This window comes from Salmo salar, unplaced genomic scaffold, assembly GCF_905237065.1.
Source record: "Salmo salar unplaced genomic scaffold, Ssal_v3.1, whole genome shotgun sequence".
NCBI lineage: Eukaryota > Metazoa > Chordata > Actinopteri > Salmoniformes > Salmonidae > Salmo > Salmo salar.
The window spans coordinates 632116-656947 of record NW_025548481.1 but is presented as its reverse complement, the minus strand read 5'-3'; the positions used below and the strand labels follow the sequence as shown (position 1 = coordinate 656947).

At 36.1% G+C, this 24832-nt stretch overlaps 1 protein-coding gene across 1 annotated transcript in view; it reads right to left on the bottom strand.

The window, feature by feature from the left end:
* The window catches only part of LOC123733092 (regulator of G-protein signaling 7-like), a gene marked incomplete at its 3' end in the record, with an annotated part of 204681 nt that overhangs the window by 98057 nt on the left and 81792 nt on the right, over positions 1-24832 (bottom strand). The window contains exon 3 of the mRNA XM_045712427.1: positions 5158-5208. Coding sequence (XP_045568383.1) covers positions 5158-5208 — 51 coding nt within the window. The remainder of the gene's footprint in view (positions 1-5157; positions 5209-24832) is intronic.

Below are 24832 nucleotides of genomic sequence, written 5' to 3'. Positions count from 1 at the left end.
GCGATACATTTTTTTTTTAAAGCCGCGTTGGAACGGATTACCTAGACATACTGACCTGCTCAAATAGACATGTCTCTGCATTTCCAGCACACTCATTATCTCAGCCAATCATGGCAAGTGGGAAGGTTTGCTCACTTTTTCTGTGGCTAAACCAACTAGGCTCATAATTTAACAATTTAGCAATTTAATTCATATTTACAGATGACATACACGTTTGTTATTAAGGCAACATGAAAGTTCACATGTTCGAGAAGGCATTTCTGCCCCCCCCAAAAAAAAGTTTTCGTTCAAACGGCTCTCCTGTGAAGTAGTGACCTGCGACATTTCCTGAAACAAGACACATATTTCCCTCAGATTACAGACTCACAAAGAATTCGAAAAAACAAATCCAATTTTGATCAACTCCCCATGTCTATTGGGTGAAATACCACTGTGTGCCATTACAGCAGCAAGATTTGTGACCTGTTGCCACAAGAAAAGGGCACCCAGTGAAGAACAAACACCATCTCTCCACAGCAGAATGAGAGGGAGAGAGAGAGAATCTGCAGCCCATCTGTGTGTGTGTGTGCCATTATTTGTGAGAGCAGCCTTACGGTGACGTACCGGTCCAATGAATACCCGAAGGCAGACATCAAACACTTGACATTTAAAACCCTCAGACTTTAAATCTTCCCAGGTGAGATCTGTTTTTTTTTCTTCTACGGTTTAATTGAAAGGCTTTTTTACCCCCCATGCAGATGATCTTTAAATCACATTAAAACTAGACTTTGTGATTCAAGATTGTAATGATTCAACATCATACATTTTGTCTGTTGGATAACGTGTTTTCCCCTCCGAGCCGTGGAACAACTGAACCAAATGGTACTCTATTGCCTTTATAGTGCAAGATAAAAAAATATATATTTTTTTACTTTTGCACCTTTTTCTCCCCAATTAGTAGTTAAAGTCTTGTCCCATATCTGCAATTCCCCTACGGACCCGGGAGAGATGAAGGTCGAGAGCCATGCGTCCTCCGAAAAAATGACCCTGCCAAGCCACACTACATCTCAATGTATCGGAGGAAACCCTGTACAACTGGCGACCGAAGTCAGCGCACATGCGCCCGGCCCACCACAAGGAGTCGCTAGAGCGCGATCGGACAAGGACATCCCGGCTGGCCAAACCCTCCCCTAACCTGGGCCAATTGTGCGCCGGCTCATGGGTCTCCAGGTCACGGCCAGCTGTGACACAGCCTGGGATCGAACCCGTATCTTTAGTGACGCCTCAAGCGATGCAGTGCCTTAGACCGCTGCACCACTCAGGAGGCCCCTATAGTGCACTACTTTTGACCAGGGCCCATAGGGCTAGTGTACTCTATAGGGAGTAGGGTGCCATTTGGGAAGCAACCTCTGGCTTTGAACAGGTTCTCCAGTCTAAGCTGCTTCCTCTACTACCTCCTTATTGTCTTCAATGACACCTGGACCAAGGCTGTATGATTCAACACCTGAATCAAGGCTGTGTGATTCAACACCTGGGTCAAAGCTGTATGATTCAACACCTGGACCAAGGCTGTATGATTCAACACCTGGGTCAAGGCTGTATGATTCAACACCTGGGTCAAGTCTGTATGATTCAACACCTGGGTCAAGGCTGTATGATTCAACACCTGGGTCAAGGCTGTGTGATTCAACACCTGGGTCAAGGCTGTGTGATTCAACACCTGGGTCAAGGCTGTATGATTCAACACCTGGATCAAGGCTGTATGATTCAACACCTGGGTCAAGGCTGTATGATTTGATTCAACACCTGGGTCAAGGCTGTATGATTTGATTCAACACCTGGGTCAAGGCTGTGTGATTCAACACCTGGGTCAAGGCTGTGTGATTCGACACCTGGATCAAGGCTGTGTGATTCAACACCTGGGTCAAGGCTGTGTAATTCAACACCTGGTTCAAGGCTGTGTGATTCGACACCTGTATCAAGGCTGTGTGATTCAACACCTGGGTCAAGGCTGTATGATTCAACACCTGGGTCAAGGCTGTGTGATTCAACACCTGGATCAAGGCTGTGTGATTCGACACCTGGATCAAGGCTGTGTGATTCAACACCTGGGTCAAGGCTGTATGATTCAACACCTGGGTCAAGGTTGTATGATTTAACACCTGGATCAAGGCTGTATCAAGGCTGTATGATTCAACACCTGGACCAAGGCTGTATGATTCAACACCTAAATCAAGGCCGTTTGATTCGACAAGGCTGTATGATTTTAGAGTTAGAGTTAGAGCTTTGGGCCGGTAACCGAAAGGTTGCTAGATTGAATCCCCGAGCTGACAAGGTAAAAATCTGTCGTTCTGCCCCTGAACAAGGCAGTTAACCCCACTGTTCCCCGGTAGGCCGTCATTGAAAATAAAAAGTTGTTGTTAACTGACTTGCCTAGTTAAATAAAAAAATATCATGATAAGCTGTAGACCACACTATCTACCTAGAGAGTTTTCATCTGTATTTTCCGTAGCTGTCTACATACCACCACAGACTGAGGCTGGCAATAAGACCGCACTGAATGAGCTGTATTCCGCCATAAGCAAATGCTTATCCAGAGACGACGCTCCTAGTGGCCGGGGACTTTAATGCAGGGAAACTTAAATAGTTACCAATTTGGTAAATAGTTTTTTATGTGCTCTAGGGCAACGGTGTCTAGATGGAATTTGTACTTGTGGTCCTGGCAACTGGACCTTTTTTGGAATGCCATTAATTTTGTCTGACTGAGATTTAATATCAAGGCCCAGGTCTGTCAGGGCCCAGGTCTGACAGAATCTGTGCAAAAGATCTAGGTGCTGCTGTAGGCCCTCCTTGGTTGGGGACAGAAGCACCGGATCATCAGCAAAAAGTAGACATTTGACTTCGGATTCTAGTAGGGTGAGGCCGGGTGCTGCAGACTGTTGCTATATATGTTGAAGAGCGTGGGGCTTAAGCTGCATCCCTGTCTCACCCCACGGCCCTGTGGAAAGAAAAGTGTGTGTTTTTAGCCAATTTTAGCCACACACTTGTTGTTTGTGTACATGGATTTTATAATGTCGTATGTTTTTACCCTCAACACCACTTTCCATCAATTTGTATAGCAGACCCTCATGTCAAATTGAGTCAATAGCTTTTTTTGAAATAAACAAAGCATGAGAAGACTTTGCCTTTGTTTTGGTTTGTTTGCTTGTCAATTAGGGTGCGCAGGGTGAATACGTGGTCTGTTGTACGGTAAATTGGTAAAAAGCCAATTAACCATTTGATGCTGACCCTTCGTTAGAGTCCTAATTGTATTTTCATATGTTTACTAGCATCATGATGCAGTTTACGCTGGCCTAGTGAAAGGAAAAAGAAGAGTGCTACATCAGAAATGAGTGCCGTTTTTCCCACACAGTGTTTTTTATCCTCCTGCAACACTTCAAAGCCGTGCATCCCCCTCCCTCCAGTGAGAAAGCTTTCCGAGCTGTCCTCCCCTCCCCCCTCTCTCCCTCCAGGGTCTGCTCTAAAGCTCATCAAACGAAGGGTCATGGTTTGAGGGGGTTCAGCCTCTACTCTGTCCACAGCTGGGAGCTGCTGTGTGCTGATGGCTGATGGCTCAGGGCTGGGATGCTGGGATGCTGTGCTGGGCAGACCAGGTGCCAGGGGAGTGCGGTAGGGCTCAACGCTCAGGGGCTCAGAGCTCAGCTGGAGAGGAGTCACTCAAGGAGAGCTAGGGGAGAGGGAGTTTGAGGAGAGGAGGATTGGATGAAAAGGGAGTTTGAGGAGAGGAGGATTAGAGGAAAGGGAGTTTGAGGGGAGGTAATTGAAGGAAACGGTTATTGGGCTAAAATTTTCATGTAATAGACTCTCTCCGAATAAAAATCAAATGTTTAATGTGATTCCATCGCATTTCCAACTCTACCGATAGTTATGTCACAAACTGTTGGATTAAATAGTACCTTCTCTGTTCTTGGCATGTAAAGCATTAAATAGACAATGTACCTTCTCTGTTCTTGGCATGTAAAGCATTAAATAGACAATGTACCTTCTCTGTTCTGGGCATGTAAAGCATTAAATAGACAACGTACCTTCTCTGTTCTTGGCATTTAAAGCATTAAATAGACGACGTACCTTCTCTGTTCTGGGCATGTGCTCTCTAGCCAACAGCGCACAGATACAGTGCTGGTTGGCTCTGCAGCTAGGCTAGTCTACATGATGAGATTATTATGGATGAGAGCAAGAATATTTTTATTTGTCAAATGGCAGTTAAGCATCGATCGTCATTGTCATCAGAATAAGACCCTCGATATGTATTGGAAAGGAACGTCAAGTTCATCTCCGTACACTTTCACCACCCTGTGAAGTTCATCATAACTTATTTCATCTGCAGCCTAAAAAAAATGGTTTCCTGAGTCGGAGTGGGAGGATCACACATCATGTCATCGCGTTATAAAAAGATCCTGCCATGTGAAACGAACAAATTAAATGTGGTTATATAAGGCCATGTTTAGCTCTAGAATGCAGGAAATGGCCATTACAGGTGTTCAGAAACACACTGATCCACTACTATTGATACCACAGGTCAAGACTATTGATACAACAAGTCAAGACTATTGATACCACAGGTCAAGACTATTGATACCACAGGTCAAGACTATTGATACCACAAGTCAAGACTATTGATACCACAGGTCAAGACTATTGATACAACAAGTCAAGACTATTGATACAACAAGTCAAAACTATTGATACAACAAGTCAAGACTATTGATACAACAAGTCAAAACTATTGAGCTAATGGCATTGATACAACAAGTCAATAATATTGATACAACAAGTCAATACTATTGAGCTAATGACATTGATTCAACAAGTCAAGACTATTGATACCACAAGACAGGACTATTGAGCTGATGGCACTGAAATCAAATCACATTGAATGTAAAAAAATAAATCTGAAGCATTTCAGAGGAAACTAAATGATGTATTTTAGTGGCTGTTGGATCCTTCTGTATTTCTAGGAATTTAGAGTTTGAATCGTTAAGATCCTTCATTAGGAAAACCAAAACATCAGTTAATTAAAAAACAGTTGAGTTGATGACATTTCCAATGATACATCAACAAAGTCAACAACAAAAACAGACACATTTGAATGTAAATAACATCGTAAATAAATCTGACCTTGGTCATCAATGTTTAGGTTTTTGATAATCCACTGCACAATGTCAGAACCTGCAAGACAAAACATACAACACTCAACATTCTGCTTCTGCAAGACAAAACAAACAACACTCAACATTCTGCAAGACAAAACATAAAACACTCAACATTCTGCAAGACAAAACATACAACATTCAACATTCTGCAAGACAAAACATACAACATTCAACATTCTGCAAGACAAAACATACAACATTCTGCAAGACAAAACATACAACATTCAACATTCTGCTTCTGTAAGACAAAACACTCAACATTCAACATTCTGCAAGACAAAACATTCAACATTCAACATTCTGCAAGACAAAACATACAACACTCAACATTCTGCTTCTGCAAGACAAAACATAAAACACTCAACATTCTGCTTCTGCAAGACAAAACATACAACATTCAACATTCTGCAAGACAAAACATAAAACACTCAACATTCAACATTCTGCAAGACAAAACATACAACACTCAACATTCTGCAAGACAAAACATACAACACTCAACATTCTGCAAGACAAAACATACAACATTCTGCAAGACAAAACATACAACATTCAACATTCTGCTTCTGTAAGACAAAACACTCAACATTCAACATTCTGCAAGACAAAACATTCAACATTCAACATTCTGCAAGACAAAACATACAACACTCAACATTCTGCTTCTGCAAGACAAAACATAAAACACTCAACATTCAACATTCTGCAAGACAAAACATACAACATTCAACATTCTGCAAGACAAAACATACAACACTCAACATTCAACAAGACAAAACATACAACACTAAACATTCTGCTTCTGCAAGACAAAACATAAAACACTCAACATTCAACATTCTGCAAGACAAAACATAAAACACTCAACATTCAACATTCTGCTTCCGCAAGACAAAACACTCAACATTCTGCTTCTGCAAGACAAAACATAAAACACTCAACATTCTGCAAGACAAAACATAAAACACTCAACATTCTGCAAGACAAAACATACAACACTCAACATTCTGCAAGACAAAACAAACAACATTCAACACTCAACATTCTGCAAGACAAAACATACAACACTCAACATTCTGCAAGACAAAACATACAACACTCAACATTCAGCAAGACAAAACATAAAACACTCAACATTCAACATTCTCCTTCTGCAAGACAAAACATTCAACATTCTGCTTCTGCAAGACAAAACATTCAACACTCAACATTCAACAAGACAAAACAAACAACACTCAACATTCAGCTTCTGCGAGACAAAACATACAACATTCAACATTCTGCAAGACAAAACATAAAATACTCAACATTCTGCAAGACAAAACATAAAACACTCAACATTCAACACTCTGCAAGACAAAACATAAAACACTCAACAGTCAACATTCTGCAAGACAAAACATAAAACACTCAACATTCTGCAAGACAAAACAAACAACACTCAACATTCTGCAAGACAAAACATACAACACTCAACATTCTGCAAGACAAAACATACAACATTCAACATTCTGCAAGACAAAACATTCAACATTCTGCAAGACAAAACATACAACACTCAACATTCAACAAGACAAAACAAACAACACTCAACATTCAGCTTCTGCAAGACAAAACATACAACATTTAACATTCTGCAAGACAAAACATACAACACTCAACATTCTGCTTCTGCAAGACAAAACATACAACATTCAACATTCTGCAAGACAAAACATAAAACACTCAACATTCAACATTCTGCAAGACAAAACATACAACACTCAACATTCTGCAAGACAAAACATACAACACTCAACATTCTGCTTCTGCAAGACAAAATATACAACATTCAACATTCTGCTTCTGCAAGACAAAACATAAAACACTCAACATTCAACATTCTGCAAGACAAAACATACAACACTCAACATTCTGCAAGACAAAACAAACAACACTCAACATTCAACAAGACAAAACATACAACACTAAACATTCTGCTTCTGCAAGACAAAACATAAAACACTCAACATTCAACATTCTGCAAGACAAAACATAAAACACTCAACATTCAACATTCTGCTTCCGCAAGACAAAACACTCAACATTCTGCTTCTGCAAGACAAAACATAAAACACTCAACATTCTGCAAGACAAAACAGAAAACACTCAACATTCTGCAAGACAAAACATACAACACTCAACATTCTGCTTCTGCAAGACAAAACAAACAACATTCAACACTCAACATTCTGCAAGACAAAACATACAACACTCAACATTCTGCAAGACAAAACATACAACACTCAACATTCAGCAAGACAAAACATAAAACACTCAACATTCAACATTCTCCTTCTGCAAGACAAAACATTCAACATTCTGCTTCTGCAAGACAAAACATACAACACTCAACATTCAACAAGACAAAACAAACAACACTCAATATTCAGCTTCTGCGAGACAAAACATACAACATTCAACATTCTGCAAGACAAAACATTCAACATTCTGCAAGACAAAACATAACACTCAACATTCAACATTCTGCAAGACAAAACAGTCAACATTCTGCAAGACAAAACATAAAACACTCAACATTCTGCAAGACAAAACAAACAACACTCAACATTCTGCAAGACAAAACATACAACACTCAACATTCTGCAAGACAAAACATACAACATTCAACATTCTGCAAGACAAAACATTCAACATTCTGCAAGACAAAACATACAACACTCAACATTCAAAAAGACAAAACAAACAACACTCAACATTCAGCTTCTGCAAGACAAAACATACAACATTCAACATTCTGCAAGACAAAACATAAAACACTCAACATTCTGCAAGACAAAACATAAAACACTCAACATTCAACATTCTGCATGACAAAACATAAAACACTCAACATTCTGCAAGACAAAACATACAACACTCAACATTCTGCTTCTGCAAGACAAAACAAACAACATTCAACATTCAACAAGACAAAACAAACAACACTCAACATTATGCAAGACAAAACATACAACACTCAACTTTCTGCAAGACAAAACATACAACATTCAACATTCTCATTCTGCAAGACAAAACATTCAACATTCTGCTTCTGCAAGACAAAACATACAACATTCAACATTCTGCAAGACAAAACATAAAACACTCAACATTCTGCAAGACAAAACATAAAACACTCAACATTCAACATTCTGCAAGACAAAACATAAAACACTCAACAGTCAACATTCTGCAAGACAAAACATAAAACACTCAACATTCTGCAAGACAAAACATTCAACATTCAACAAGACAAAACAAACAACACTCAACATTCAGCTTCTGCAAGACAAAACATACAACATTTAACATTCTGCTTCTGCAAGACAAAACATACAACATTCAACATTCTGCAAGACAAAACATACAACACTCAACATTCTGCTTCTGCAAGACAAAACATAAAACACTCAACATTCTGCTTCTGCAAGACAAAACATACAACATTCAACATTCTGCAAGACAAAACATAAAACACTCAACATTCAACATTCTGCAAGACAAAACATACAACACTCAAGATTCTGCAAGACAAAACATACAACATTCAACATTCTGCAAGACAAAACATACAACACTCAACATTCTGCAAGACAAAACATACAACACTCAACATTCTGCAAGACAAAACATACAACATTCAACATTGTGCTTCTGCAAGACAAAACATAAAACACTCAACATTCAGCTTCTGCAAGACAAAACATACAACACTCAACATTCTGCAAGACAAAACATAAAACACTCAACATTCAACATTCTGCAAGACAAAACATAAAACACTCAACATTCTGCAAGACAAAACATACAACACTCAACATTCTGCAAGACAAAACAAACAACATTCAACATTCTGCAAGACAAAACAAACAACACTCAACATTCTGCAAGACAAAACATACAACATTCAACATTCTGCATGACAAAACATTCAACATTCTGCAAGACAAAACAAACAACACTCAACATTCAGCTTCTGCAAGACAAAACATACAACATTCAACATTCTGCAAGACAAAACATACAACACTCAACATTCAACAAGACAAAACAAACAACACTCAACATTCTGCTTCTGCAAGACAAAACATACAACATTCAACATTCTGCAAGACAAAACATACAACACTCAACATTCTGCAAGACAAAACATACAACACTCAACATTCAACATTCTGCAAGACAATTCAACATTCTGCAAGACAAAACATAACCTCAACATTCTGCAAGACAAAACATACAACACTCAACATTCTGCAAGACAAAACATACAACACTCAACATTCAGCAAGACAAAACATACAACATTCAACATTCTGCTTCTGCAAGACAACATTCAACATTCTGCAAGACAAAACATACAACACTCAACATTCAGCAAGACAAAACAAACAACACTCAACATTCAGCTTCTGCAAGACAAAACATACAACATTCAACATTCTGCAAGACAAAACATAAAACACTCAACATTCTGCAAGACAAAACATAAAACACTCAACTTTCAACATTCTGCAAGACAAAACATAAAACACTCAACATTCAACATTCTGCATGACAAAACATAAAACACTCAACATTCTGCAAGACAAAACATACAACACTCAACATTCTGCTTCTGCAAGACAAAACAAAAAACATTCAACATTCAACAAGACAAAACAAACAACACTCAACATTCTGCAAGACAAAACATACAACACTCAACTTTCTGCAAGACAAAACATACAACATTCAACATTCTGCAAGACAAAACATTCAACATTCTGCAAGACAAAATATACAACACTCAACATTCAACAAGACAAAACAAACAACACTCAACATTCAGCTTCTGCAAGACAAAACAAACAACATTCAACATTCTGCAAGACAAAACATACAACACTCAACATTCTGCAAGACAAAACATAAAACACTCAACATTCAACATTCTGCAAGACAAAACATACAACATTCAACATTCTGAAAGACAAAACATACAACACTCAACATTCTGCAAGACAAAACATACAACACTCAACATTCTGCAAGACAAAACATACAACATTCAACATTCTGCAAGACAAAACATACAACACTCAACATTCTGCAAGACAAAACATACAACATTCAACATTCTGCATGACAAAACATTCAACATTCTGCAAGACAAAACAAACAACACTCAACATTCAGCTTCTGCAAGACAAAACATACAACATTCAACATTCTGCAAGACAAAACATACAACACTCAACATTCAACAAGACAAAACAAACAACACTCAACATTCTGCTTCTGCAAGACAAAACATACAACATTCAACATTCTGCAAGACAAAACATACAACACTCAACATTCTGCAAGACAAAACATACAACACTCAACATTCAACATTCTGCAAGACAAAACATACAACATTCAACATTCTGCAAGACAAAACATACAACACTCAACATTCTGCAAGACAAAACATACAACACTCAACATTCTGCAAGACAAAACATACAACACTCAACATTCAGCAAGACAAAACATACAACATTCAACATTCTGCTTCTGCAAGACAAAACATTCAACATTCTGCAAGACAAAACATACAACACTCAACATTCAACAAGACAAAACAAACAACACTCAACATTCAGCTTCTGCAAGACAAAACATAAAACACTCAACATTCTGCAAGACAAAACATAAAACACTCAACTTTCAACATTCTGCAAGACAAAACATAAAACACTCAACATTCAACATTCTGCATGACAAAACATAAAACACTCAACATTCTGCAAGACAAAACATACAACACTCAACATTCTGCTTCTGCAAGACAAAACAAACAACATTCAACATTCAACAAGACAAAACAAACAACACTCAACATTCTGCAAGACAAAACATACAACACTCAACTTTCTGCAAGACAAAACATACAACATTCAACATTCTGCAAGACAAAACATTCAACATTCTGCAAGACAAAATATACAACACTCAACATTCAACAAGACAAAACAAACAACACTCAACATTCAGCTTCTGCAAGACAAAACAAACAACATTCAACATTCTGCAAGACAAAACATACAACACTCAACATTCTGCTTCTGCAAGACAAAACATAAAACACTCAACATTCAACATTCTGCAAGACAAAACATTCAACATTCTGCAAGACAAAATATACAACACTCAACATTCAACAAGACAAAACAAACAACACTCAACATTCAGCTTCTGCAAGACAAAACAAACAACATTCAACATTCTGCAAGACAAAACATACAACACTCAACATTCTGCTTCTGCAAGACAAAACATAAAACACTCAACATTCAACATTCTGCAAGACAAAACATACAACATTCAACATTCTGAAAGACAAAACATACAACACTCAACATTCTGCAAGACAAAACATACAACACTCAACATTCTGCAAGACAAAACATACAACATTCAACATTCTGCAAGACAAAACATAAAACACTCAACATTCAACATTCTGCAAGACAAAACATACAACACTCAACATTCTGCAAGACAAAACATACAACATTCAACATTCTGCAAGACAAAACATACAACACTCAACATTCTGCAAGACAAAACATACAACACTCAACATTCTGCAAGACAAAACATACAACACTCAACATTCAGCAAGACAAAACATACAACATTCAACATTCTGCTTCTGCAAGACAAAACATACAACATTCAACATTCTGCAAGACAAAAAATACAACACTCAACATTCTGCTTCTGCAAGACAAAACATAAAACACTCAACATTCAGCTTCTGCAAGACAAAACATACAACACTCAACATTCTACAAGACAAAACATAAAACACTCAACACTCAACATTCTGCAAGACAAAACATAAAACACTCAACATTCTGCAAGACAAAACATACAACATTCAACATTCTGCAAGACAAAACATACAACATTCAACATTCTGCAAGACAAAACATACAACATTCTGCAAGACAAAACATACAACATTCAACATTCTGCTTCTGTAAGACAAAACACTCAACATTCAACATTCTGCAAGACAAAACATTCAACATTCTGCAAGACAAAACATACAACACTCAACATTCTGCTTCTGCAAGACAAAACATAAAACACTCAACATTCTGCTTCTGCAAGACAAAACATACAACATTCAACATTCTGCAAGACAAAACATAAAACACTCAACATTCAACATTCTGCAAGACAAAACATAAAACACTCAACATTCTGCAAGACAAAACATACAACACTCAACATTCTGCAAGACAAAACATACAACATTCTGCAAGACAAAACATACAACATTCAACATTCTGCTTCTGTAAGACAAAACACTCAACACTCAACATTCTGCTTCTGCAAGACAAAACAAACAACATTCAACACTCAACATTCTGCAAGACAAAACATACAACACTCAACATTCTGCTTCTGCAAGACAAAACAAACAACATTCAACACTCAACATTCTGCAAGACAAAACATACAACACTCAACATTCAGCAAGACAAAACATAAAATACTCAACATTCTGCAAGACAAAACATAAAACACTCAACATTCAACATTCTCCTTCTGCAAGACAAAACATTCAACATTCTGCTTCTGCAAGACAAAACATACAACACTCAACATTCAACAAGACAAAACAAACAACACTCAACATTCAGCTTCTGCGAGACAAAACATACAACATTCAACATTCTGCAAGACAAAACATAAAATACTCAACATTCTGCAAGACAAAACATAAAACACTCAACATTCAACACTCTGCAAGACAAAACATAAAACACTCAACAGTCAACATTCTGCAAGACAAAACATAAAACACTCAACATTCTGCAAGACAAAACAAACAACACTCAACATTCTGCAAGACAAAACATACAACACTCAACATTCTGCAAGACAAAACATACAACATTCAACATTCTGCAAGACAAAACACTCAACATTCAACAAGACAAAACAAACAACACTCAACATTCAGCTTCTGCAAGACAAAACATACAACATTTAACATTCTGCAAGACAAAACATACAACACTCAACATTCTGCTTCTGCAAGACAAAACATAAAACACTCAACATTCTGCTTCTGCAAGACAAAACATACAACACTCAACATTCTGCAAGACAAAACATAAAACACTCAACATTCAACATTCTGCAAGACAAAACATACAACACTCAACATTCTGCAAGACAAAACATACAACACTCAACATTCTGCTTCTGCAAGACAAAATATACAACATTCAACATTCTGCTTCTGCAAGACAAAACATAAAACACTCAACATTCAACATTCTGCAAGACAAAACATACAACACTCAACATTCTGCAAGACAAAACATACAACACTCAACATTCAACAAGACAAAACATACAACACTAAACATTCTGCTTCTGCAAGACAAAACATAAAACACTCAACATTCAACATTCTGCAAGACAAAACATAAAACACTCAACATTCAACATTCTGCTTCCGCAAGACAAAACACTCAACATTCTGCTTCTGCAAGACAAAACATAAATCACTCAACATTCTGCAAGACAAAACATAAAACACTCAACATTCTGCAAGACAAAACATACAACACTCAACATTCTGCTTCTGCAAGACAAAACAAACAACATTCAACACTCAACATTCTGCAAGACAAAACATACAACACTCAACATTCTGCAAGACAAAACATACAACACTCAACATTCAGCAAGACAAAACATAAAACACTCAACATTCAACATTCTCCTTCTGCAAGACAAAACATTCAACATTCTGCTTCTGCAAGACAAAACATACAACACTCAACATTCAACAAGACAAAACAAACAACACTCAACATTCAGCTTCTGCGAGACAAAACATACAACATTCAACATTCTGCAAGACAAAACATAAAACACTCAACATTCTGCAAGACAAAACATAAAACACTCAACATTCAACATTCTGCAAGACAAAACATAAAACACTCAACAGTCAACATTCTGCAAGACAAAACATACAACACTCAACATTCTGCAAGACAAAACATACAACATTCAACATTCTGCAAGACAAAACATTCAACATTCAACAAGACAAAACAAACAACACTCAACATTCAGCTTCTGCAAGACAAAACATACAACATTTAACATTCTGCAAGACAAAACATACAACACTCAACATTCTGCTTCTGCAAGACAAAACATAAAACACTCAACATTCTGCTTCTGCAAGACAAAACATACAACATTCAACATTCTGCAAGACAAAACATAAAACACTCAACATTCAACATTCTGCAAGACAAAACATACAACACTCAACATTCTGCAAGACAATACATACAACACTCAATATTCTGCTTCTGCAAGACAAAACATACAACATTCAACATTCTGCTTCTGCAAGACAAAACATAAAACACTCAACATTCAACATTCTGCAAGACAAAACATACAACATTCAACATTCTGCAAGACAAAACATACAACATTCTGCAAGACAAAACATACAACATTCAACATTCTGCTTCTGTAAGACAAAACACTCAACACTCAACATTCTGCTTCTGCAAGACAAAACAAACAACATTCAACACTCAACATTCTGCAAGACAAAACATACAACACTCAACATTCTGCTTCTGCAAGACAAAACAAACAACATTCAACACTCAACATTCTGCAAGACAAAACATACAACACTCAACATTCAGCAAGACAAAACATAAAATACTCAACATTCTGCAAGACAAAACATAAAACACTCAACATTCAACATTCTCCTTCTGCAAGACAAAACATTCAACATTCTGCTTCTGCAAGACAAAACATACAACACTCAACATTCAACAAGACAAAACAAACAACACTCAACATTCAGCTTCTGCGAGACAAAACATACAACATTCAACATTCTGCAAGACAAAACATAAAATACTCAACATTCTGCAAGACAAAACATAAAACACTCAACATTCAACACTCTGCAAGACAAAACATAAAACACTCAACAGTCAACATTCTGCAAGACAAAACATAAAACACTCAACATTCTGCAAGACAAAACAAACAACACTCAACATTCTGCAAGACAAAACATACAACACTCAACATTCTGCAAGACAAAACATACAACATTCAACATTCTGCAAGACAAAACACTCAACATTCAACAAGACAAAACAAACAACACTCAACATTCAGCTTCTGCAAGACAAAACATACAACATTTAACATTCTGCAAGACAAAACATACAACACTCAACATTCTGCTTCTGCAAGACAAAACATAAAACACTCAACATTCTGCTTCTGCAAGACAAAACATACAACACTCAACATTCTGCAAGACAAAACATAAAACACTCAACATTCAACATTCTGCAAGACAAAACATACAACACTCAACATTCTGCAAGACAAAACATACAACACTCAACATTCTGCTTCTGCAAGACAAAATATACAACATTCAACATTCTGCTTCTGCAAGACAAAACATAAAACACTCAACATTCAACATTCTGCAAGACAAAACATACAACACTCAACATTCTGCAAGACAAAACATACAACACTCAACATTCAACAAGACAAAACATACAACACTAAACATTCTGCTTCTGCAAGACAAAACATAAAACACTCAACATTCAACATTCTGCAAGACAAAACATAAAACACTCAACATTCAACATTCTGCTTCCGCAAGACAAAACACTCAACATTCTGCTTCTGCAAGACAAAACATAAATCACTCAACATTCTGCAAGACAAAACATAAAACACTCAACATTCTGCAAGACAAAACATACAACACTCAACATTCTGCTTCTGCAAGACAAAACAAACAACATTCAACACTCAACATTCTGCAAGACAAAACATACAACACTCAACATTCTGCAAGACAAAACATACAACACTCAACATTCAGCAAGACAAAACATAAAACACTCAACATTCAACATTCTCCTTCTGCAAGACAAAACATTCAACATTCTGCTTCTGCAAGACAAAACATACAACACTCAACATTCAACAAGACAAAACAAACAACACTCAACATTCAGCTTCTGCGAGACAAAACATACAACATTCAACATTCTGCAAGACAAAACATAAAACACTCAACATTCTGCAAGACAAAACATAAAACACTCAACATTCAACATTCTGCAAGACAAAACATAAAACACTCAACAGTCAACATTCTGCAAGACAAAACATACAACACTCAACATTCTGCAAGACAAAACATACAACATTCAACATTCTGCAAGACAAAACATTCAACATTCAACAAGACAAAACAAACAACACTCAACATTCAGCTTCTGCAAGACAAAACATACAACATTTAACATTCTGCAAGACAAAACATACAACACTCAACATTCTGCTTCTGCAAGACAAAACATAAAACACTCAACATTCTGCTTCTGCAAGACAAAACATACAACATTCAACATTCTGCAAGACAAAACATAAAACACTCAACATTCAACATTCTGCAAGACAAAACATACAACACTCAACATTCTGCAAGACAATACATACAACACTCAATATTCTGCTTCTGCAAGACAAAACATACAACATTCAACATTCTGCTTCTGCAAGACAAAACATAAAACACTCAACATTCAACATTCTGCAAGACAAAACATACAACACTCAACATTCTGCAAGACAAAACATACAACATTCAACATTCTGCAAGACAAAACATACAACACTCAACATTCTGCAAGACAAAACATACAACACTCAACATTCAACAAGACAAAACAAACAACACTCAACATTCAGCTTCTGCAAGACAAAACATACAACATTCAACATTCTGCAAGACAAAAAATACAACACTCAACATTCTGCTTCTGCAAGACAAAACATAAAACACTCAACATTCAGCTTCTGCAAGACAAAACATACAACACTCAACATTCTGCAAGACAAAACATAAAACACTCAACATTCAACATTCTGCAAGACAAAACATAAAACACTCAACATTCTGCAAGACAAAACATACAACACTCAACATTCTGCAAGACAAAACAAACAACATTCAACATTCAACATTCTGCAAGACAAAACAAACAACACTCAACATTCTGCAAGACAAAACATACAACATTCAACATTCTGCATGACAAAACATTCAACATTCTGCAAGACAAAACAAACAACACTCAACATTCAGCTTCTGCAAGACAAAACATACAACATTCAACATTCTGCAAGACAAAACATACAACACTCAACATTCAACAAGACAAAACAAACAACACTCAACATTCTGCTTCTGCAAGACAAAACATACAACATTCAACATTCTGCAAGACAAAACATACAACACTCAACATTCTGCAAGACAAAACATACAACACTCAACATTCTGCAAGACAAAACATACAACATTCAACATTCTGCAAGACAAAACATACAACACTCAACATTCTGCAAGACAAAACATACAACACTCAACATTCTGCAAGACAAAACATACAACACTCAACATTCAGCAAGACAAAACATACAACATTCAACATTCTGCTTCTGCAAGACAAAACATTCAACATTCTGCAAGACAAAACATACAACACTCAACATTCAACAAGACAAAACAAACAACACTCAACATTCAGCTTCTGCAAGACAAAACATACAAAATTCAACATTCTGCAAGACAAAACATAAAACACTCAACATTCTGCAAGACAAAACATAAAACACTCAACTTACAACATTCTGCAAGACAAAACATAAAACACTCAACATTCAACATTCTGCATGACAAAACATAAAACACTCAACATTCTGCAAGACAAAACATACAACACTCAACATTCTGCTTCTGCAAGACAAAACAAACAACATTCAACATTCAACAAGACAAAACAAACAACACTCAACATTCTGCAAGACAAAACATACAACACTCAACTTTCTGCAAGACAAAACATACAACATTCAACATTCTGCAAGACAAACATTCAACATTCTGCAAGACAAAATATACAACACTCAACATTCAACAAGACAAAACAAACAACACTCAACATTCAGCTTCTGCAAGACAAAACAAACAACATTCAACATTCTGCAAGACAAAACATACAACACTCAACATTCTGCTTCTGCAAGACAAAACATAAAACACTCAACATTCAACATTCAGCAAGACAAAACATACAACATTCAACATTCTGAAAGACAAAACATACAACACTCAACATTCTGCAAGACAAAACATACAACACTCAACATTCTGCTTCTGCAAGACAAAACATACAACATTCAACATTCTGCAAGACAAAACATAAAACACTCAACATTCAACATTCTGCAAGACAAAACATACAACACTCAACATTCTGCAAGACAAAACATACAACATTCAACATTCTGCAAGACAAAACATACAACACTCAACATTCTGCAAGACAAAACATACAACACTCAACATTCTGCAAGACAAAACATACAACACTCAACATTCAGCAAGACAAAACATACAACATTCAACATTCTGCTTCTGCAAGACAAAACATTCAACATTCTGCAAGACAAAACATACAACACTCAACATTCAACAAGACAAAACAAACAACACTCAACATTCAGCTTCTGCAAGACAAAACATACAACATTCAACATTCTGCAAGACAAAAAATACAACACTCAACATTCTGCTTCTGCAAGACAAAACATAAAACACTCAACATTCAGCTTCTGCAAGACAAAACATACAACACTCAACATTCTGCAAGACAAAACATAAAACACTCAACATTCAACATTCTGCAAGACAAAACATAAAACACTCAACATTCTGCAAGACAAAACATACAACACTCAACATTCTGCAAGACAAAACAAACAACATTCAACATTCAACATTCTGCAAGACAAAACATACAACTCTCAACATTCTGCAAGACAAAACATACAACATTCAACATTCTGCAAGACAAAACATTCAACATTCTGCAAGACAAAACATACAACACTCAACATTCAACAAGACAAAACAAACAACACTCAACATTCAGCTTCTGCAAGACAAAACATACAACATTCAACATTCTGCAAGACAAAAAATATAACACTCAACATTCTGCTTCTGCAAGACAAAACATAAAACACTCAACATTCTGCTTCTGCAAGACAAAACATACAACACTCAACATTCAACATTCTGCAAGACAAAACATACAACATTCAACATTCTGAAAGACAAAACATACAACACTCAACATTCTGCAAGACAAAACATACAACACTCAACATTCTGCTTCTGCAAGACAAAACATACAACATTCAACATTCTGCAAGACAAAACATAAAACACTCAACATTCAACATTCTGCAAGACAAAACATACAACACTCAACATTCTGCAAGACAAAACATACAACATTCAACATTCTGCAAGACAAAACATACAACACTCAACATTCTGCAAGACAAAACATACAACACTCAACATTCTGCAAGACAAAACAAACAACACTCAACATTCTGCAAGACAAAACATACAACACTCAACTTTCTGCAAGACAAAACATTCAACATTCTGCAAGACAAAACATTCAACATTCTGCAAGACAAAACATACAACATTCAACATTCTGCAAGACAAAACATACAACACTCAACATTCAACAAGACAAAACAAACAACACTCAACATTCTGCTTCTGCAAGACAAAACATAAAACACTCAACATTCTGCTTCTGCAAGACAAAACATACAACATTCAACATTCTGCAAGACAAAACATACAACACTCAACATTCTGCAAGACAAAACATACAACACTCAACATTCAACATTCTGCAAGACAAAACATACAACATTCAACATTCTGCAAGTCAAAACATACAACACTCAACATTCTGCAAGACAAAACATACAACACTCAACATTCTGCTTCTGCAAGACAAAACATACAACATTCAACATTCTGCAAGACAAAACATAAAACACTCAACATTCTGCAAGACAAAACATACAACACTCAACATTCTGCAAGACAAAACATACAACACTCAACATTCTGCAAGACAAAACATACAACACTCAACATTCAACAAGACAAAACAAACAACACTCAACATTCAGCTTCTGCAAGACAAAACATACAACATTCAACATTCTGCAAGACAAAACATAAAACACTCAACATTCAACATTCTGCAAGACAAAACATACAACATTCAACATTCTGCAAGACAAAACATACAACACTCAACATTCTGCAAGACAAAACATACAACACTCAACATTCTGCTTCTGCAAGACAAAACATACAACATTCAACATTCTGCAAGACAAAACATAAAACACTCAACATTCAACATTCTGCAAGACAAAACATACAACACTCAACATTCTGCAAGACAAAACATACAACATTCAACATTCTGCAAGACAAAACATACAACACTCAACATTCTGCAAGACAAAACATACAACACTCAACATTCTGCAAGACAAAACATACAACACTCAACATTCAGCAAGACAAAACATACAACATTCAACATTCTGCTTCTGCAAGACAAAACATTCAACATTCTTCTTCTGCAAGACAAAACATACAACACTCAACATTCAACAAGACAAAACAAACAACACTCAACATTCAGCTTCTGCAAGACAAAACATACAACATTCAACATTCTGCAAGACAAAACATACAACACTCAACATTCTGCAAGAAAAAACATAAAACACTCAACATTCAACATTCTGCAAGACAAAACATAAAACACTCAACATTCTGCAAGACAAAACATACAACACTCAACATTCTTCTTCTGCAAGACAAAACAAACAACATTCAACATTCAACATTCTGCAAGACAAAACAAACAACACTCAACATTCTGCAAGACAAAACATACAACACTCAACTTTCTGCAAGACAAAACATACAACATTCAACATTCTGCAAGACAAAACATTCAACATTCTGCAAGACAAAACATACAACACTCAACATTCAACAAGACAATACAAACAACACTCAACATTCAGCTTCTGCAAGACAAAACATAAAACACTCAACATTCTGCTTCTGCAAGACAAAACATACAACATTCAACATTCTGCAAGACAACACATAAAACACTCAACATTCAACATTCTGCAAGACAAAACATACAACACTCAACATTCTGCTTCTGCAAGACAAAACATACAACATTCAACATTCTGCTTCTGCAAGACAAAACATAAAACACTCAACATTCAACATTCTGCAAGACAAAACATACAACGCTCAACATTCTGCAAGACAAAACATACAACATTCAACATTCTGCAAGACAAAACATACAACACTCATCATTCTGCAAGACAAAACATACAACACTCAACATTCTGCAAGACAAAACATACAACATTCAACATTCTGCAAGACAAAACATACAACACTCAACATTCTGCTTCTGCAAGACAAAACATAAAACACTCAACATTCAGCTTCTGCAAGACAAAACATACAACACTCAACATTCTGCAAGACAAAACATAAAACACTCAACATTCAACATTCTGCAAGACAAAACATAAAACACTCAACATTCAACATTCTGCAAGACAAAACATAAAACACTCAACATTCTGCAAGACAAAACATACAACACTCAACATTCTGCAAGACAAAACAAACAACATTCAACATTCTGCAAGACAAAACAAACAACACTCAACCTTCTGCAAGACAAAACATACAACACTCAACATTCTGCAAGACAAAACATACAACATTCAACATTCTGCAAGACAAAACATTCAACATTCTGCAAGACAAAAAATATAACACTCAACATTCTGCTTCTGCAAGACAAAACATAAAACACTCAACATTCTGCTTCTGCAAGACAAAACATACAACATTCAACATTCTGCAAGACAAAACATAAAACACTCAACATTCTGCAAGACGAAACATACAACACTCAACATTCTGCAAGACAAAACATACAACACTCAACATTCTGCAAGACAAAACATACAACACTCAACATTCAACAAGACAAAACAAACATCACTCAACATTCAACAAGACAAAACATACAACATTCAACATTCTGCAAGACAAAACATAAAACACTCAACATTCTGCAAGACAAAACATACAACACTCAACATTCTGCAAGACAAAACATACAACATTCAACATTCTGCAAGACAAAACATAAAACACTCAACATTCAACATTCTGCAAGACAAAACATACAACACTCAACATTCTGCAAGACAAAACATACAACATTCAACATTCTACAAGACAAAACATACAACACTCAACATTCTGCAAGACAAAACATACAACACTCAACATTCTGCAAGACAAAACATACAACACTCAACATTCAGCAAGACAAAACATACAACATTCAACATTCTGCTTCTGCAAGACAAAACATTCAACATTCTGCAAGACAAAACATACAACACTCAACATTCAACAAGACAAAACAAACAACACTCAACATTCAGCTTCTGCAAGACAACTCATACAACATTCAACATTCTGCAAGACAAAACATTCAACATTCTGCAAGACTAAACATACAACACTCAACATTCAACAAGACAAAACAAACAACACTCAACATTCTGCAAGACAAAAAATATAACACTCAACATTCTGCAAGACAAAACATAAAACACTCAACATTCTGCTTCTGCAAGACAAAACATACAACATTCAACATTCTGCAAGACAAAACATAAAACACTCAACATTCTGCAAGACAAAACATACAACACTCAACATTCTGCAAGACAAAACATACAACACTCAACATTCTGCAAGACAAAACATACAACACTCAACATTCAACAAGACAAAACAAACAACACTCAACATTCAACATTCTGCAAGACAAAACATACAACATTCAACATTCTGCAAGACAAAACATAAAACACTCAACATTCTGCAAGACAAAACATACAACACTCAACATTCTGCTTCTGCAAGACAAAACATACAACATTCAACAAGACAAAACATAAAACACTCAACATTCAACATTCTGCAAGACAAAACATACAACACTCAACATTCTGCAAGACAAAACATACAACATTCAACATTCTACAAGACAAAACATACAACACTCAACATTCTGCAAGACAAAACATACAACACTCAACATTCTGCAAGACAAAACATACAACACTCAACATTCAGCAAGACAAAACATACAACATTCAACATTCTGCTTCTGCAAGACAAAACATTCAACATTCTGCAAGACAAAACATACAACACTCAACATTCAACAAGACAAAACAAACAACACTCAACATTCAGCTTCTGCAAGACAAAACATACAACATTCAACATTCTGCAAGACAAAACATACAACACTCAACATTCTGCAAGACAAAACATAAAACACTCAACATTCAACATTCTGCAAGACAAAACATACAACACTCAACATTCTGCTTCTGCAAGACAAAACAAACAACATTCAACATTCAACATTCTGCAAGACAAAACAAACAACACTCAACATTCTGCAAGACAAAACATACAACACTCAACTTTCTGCAAGACAAAACATACAACATTCAACATTCTGCAAGACAAAACATTCATCATTCTGCAAGACAAAACATACAACACTCAACATTCAACAAGACAAAACAAACAACACTCAACATTCAGCTTCTGCAAGACAAAACATACAACATTCAAGATTCTGCAAGACAAAACATACAACACTCAACATTCTGCTTCTGCAAGACAAAACATAAAACACTCAACATTCTGCTTCTGCAAGACAAAACATACAACATTCAACATTCTGCAAGACAAAACATAAAACACTCAACATTCAACATTCTGCAAGACAAAACATACAACATTCAACATTCTGCAAGACAAAACATACAACATTCAGCAAGACAAAACATACAACACTCAACATTCTGCAAGACAAAACATACAACACTCAACATTCTGCTTCTGCAAGACAAAACATAAAACATTCAACATTCTGCTTCTGCAAGACAAAACATAAAACACTCAACATTCAACATTCTGCAAGACAAAACATACAACACTCAACATTCTGCAAGACAAAACATACAACATTCAACATTCTGCAAGACAAAACATACAACACTCAACATTCTGCAAGACAAAACATACAACACAACATTCTGCAAGACAAAACATACAACACTCAACATTCAGCAAGACAAAATATACAACATTCAACATTCTGCTTCTGCAAGACAAAACATTCAACATTCTGCAAGACAAACCATACAACACTCAACATTCTGCAAGACAAAACATACAACATTCAACATTCTGCAAGACAAAACATAAAACACTCAACATTCAACATTCTGCAAGACAAAACATACAACACTCAACATTCTGCAAGACAAAACAAACAACACTCAACATTCAGCTTCTGCAAGACAAAACATACAACATTCAACATTCTGCAAGACAAAACATACAACACTCAACATTCTGCAAGACAAAACATAAAACACTCAACATTCAACATTCTGCAAGACAAAACATAAAA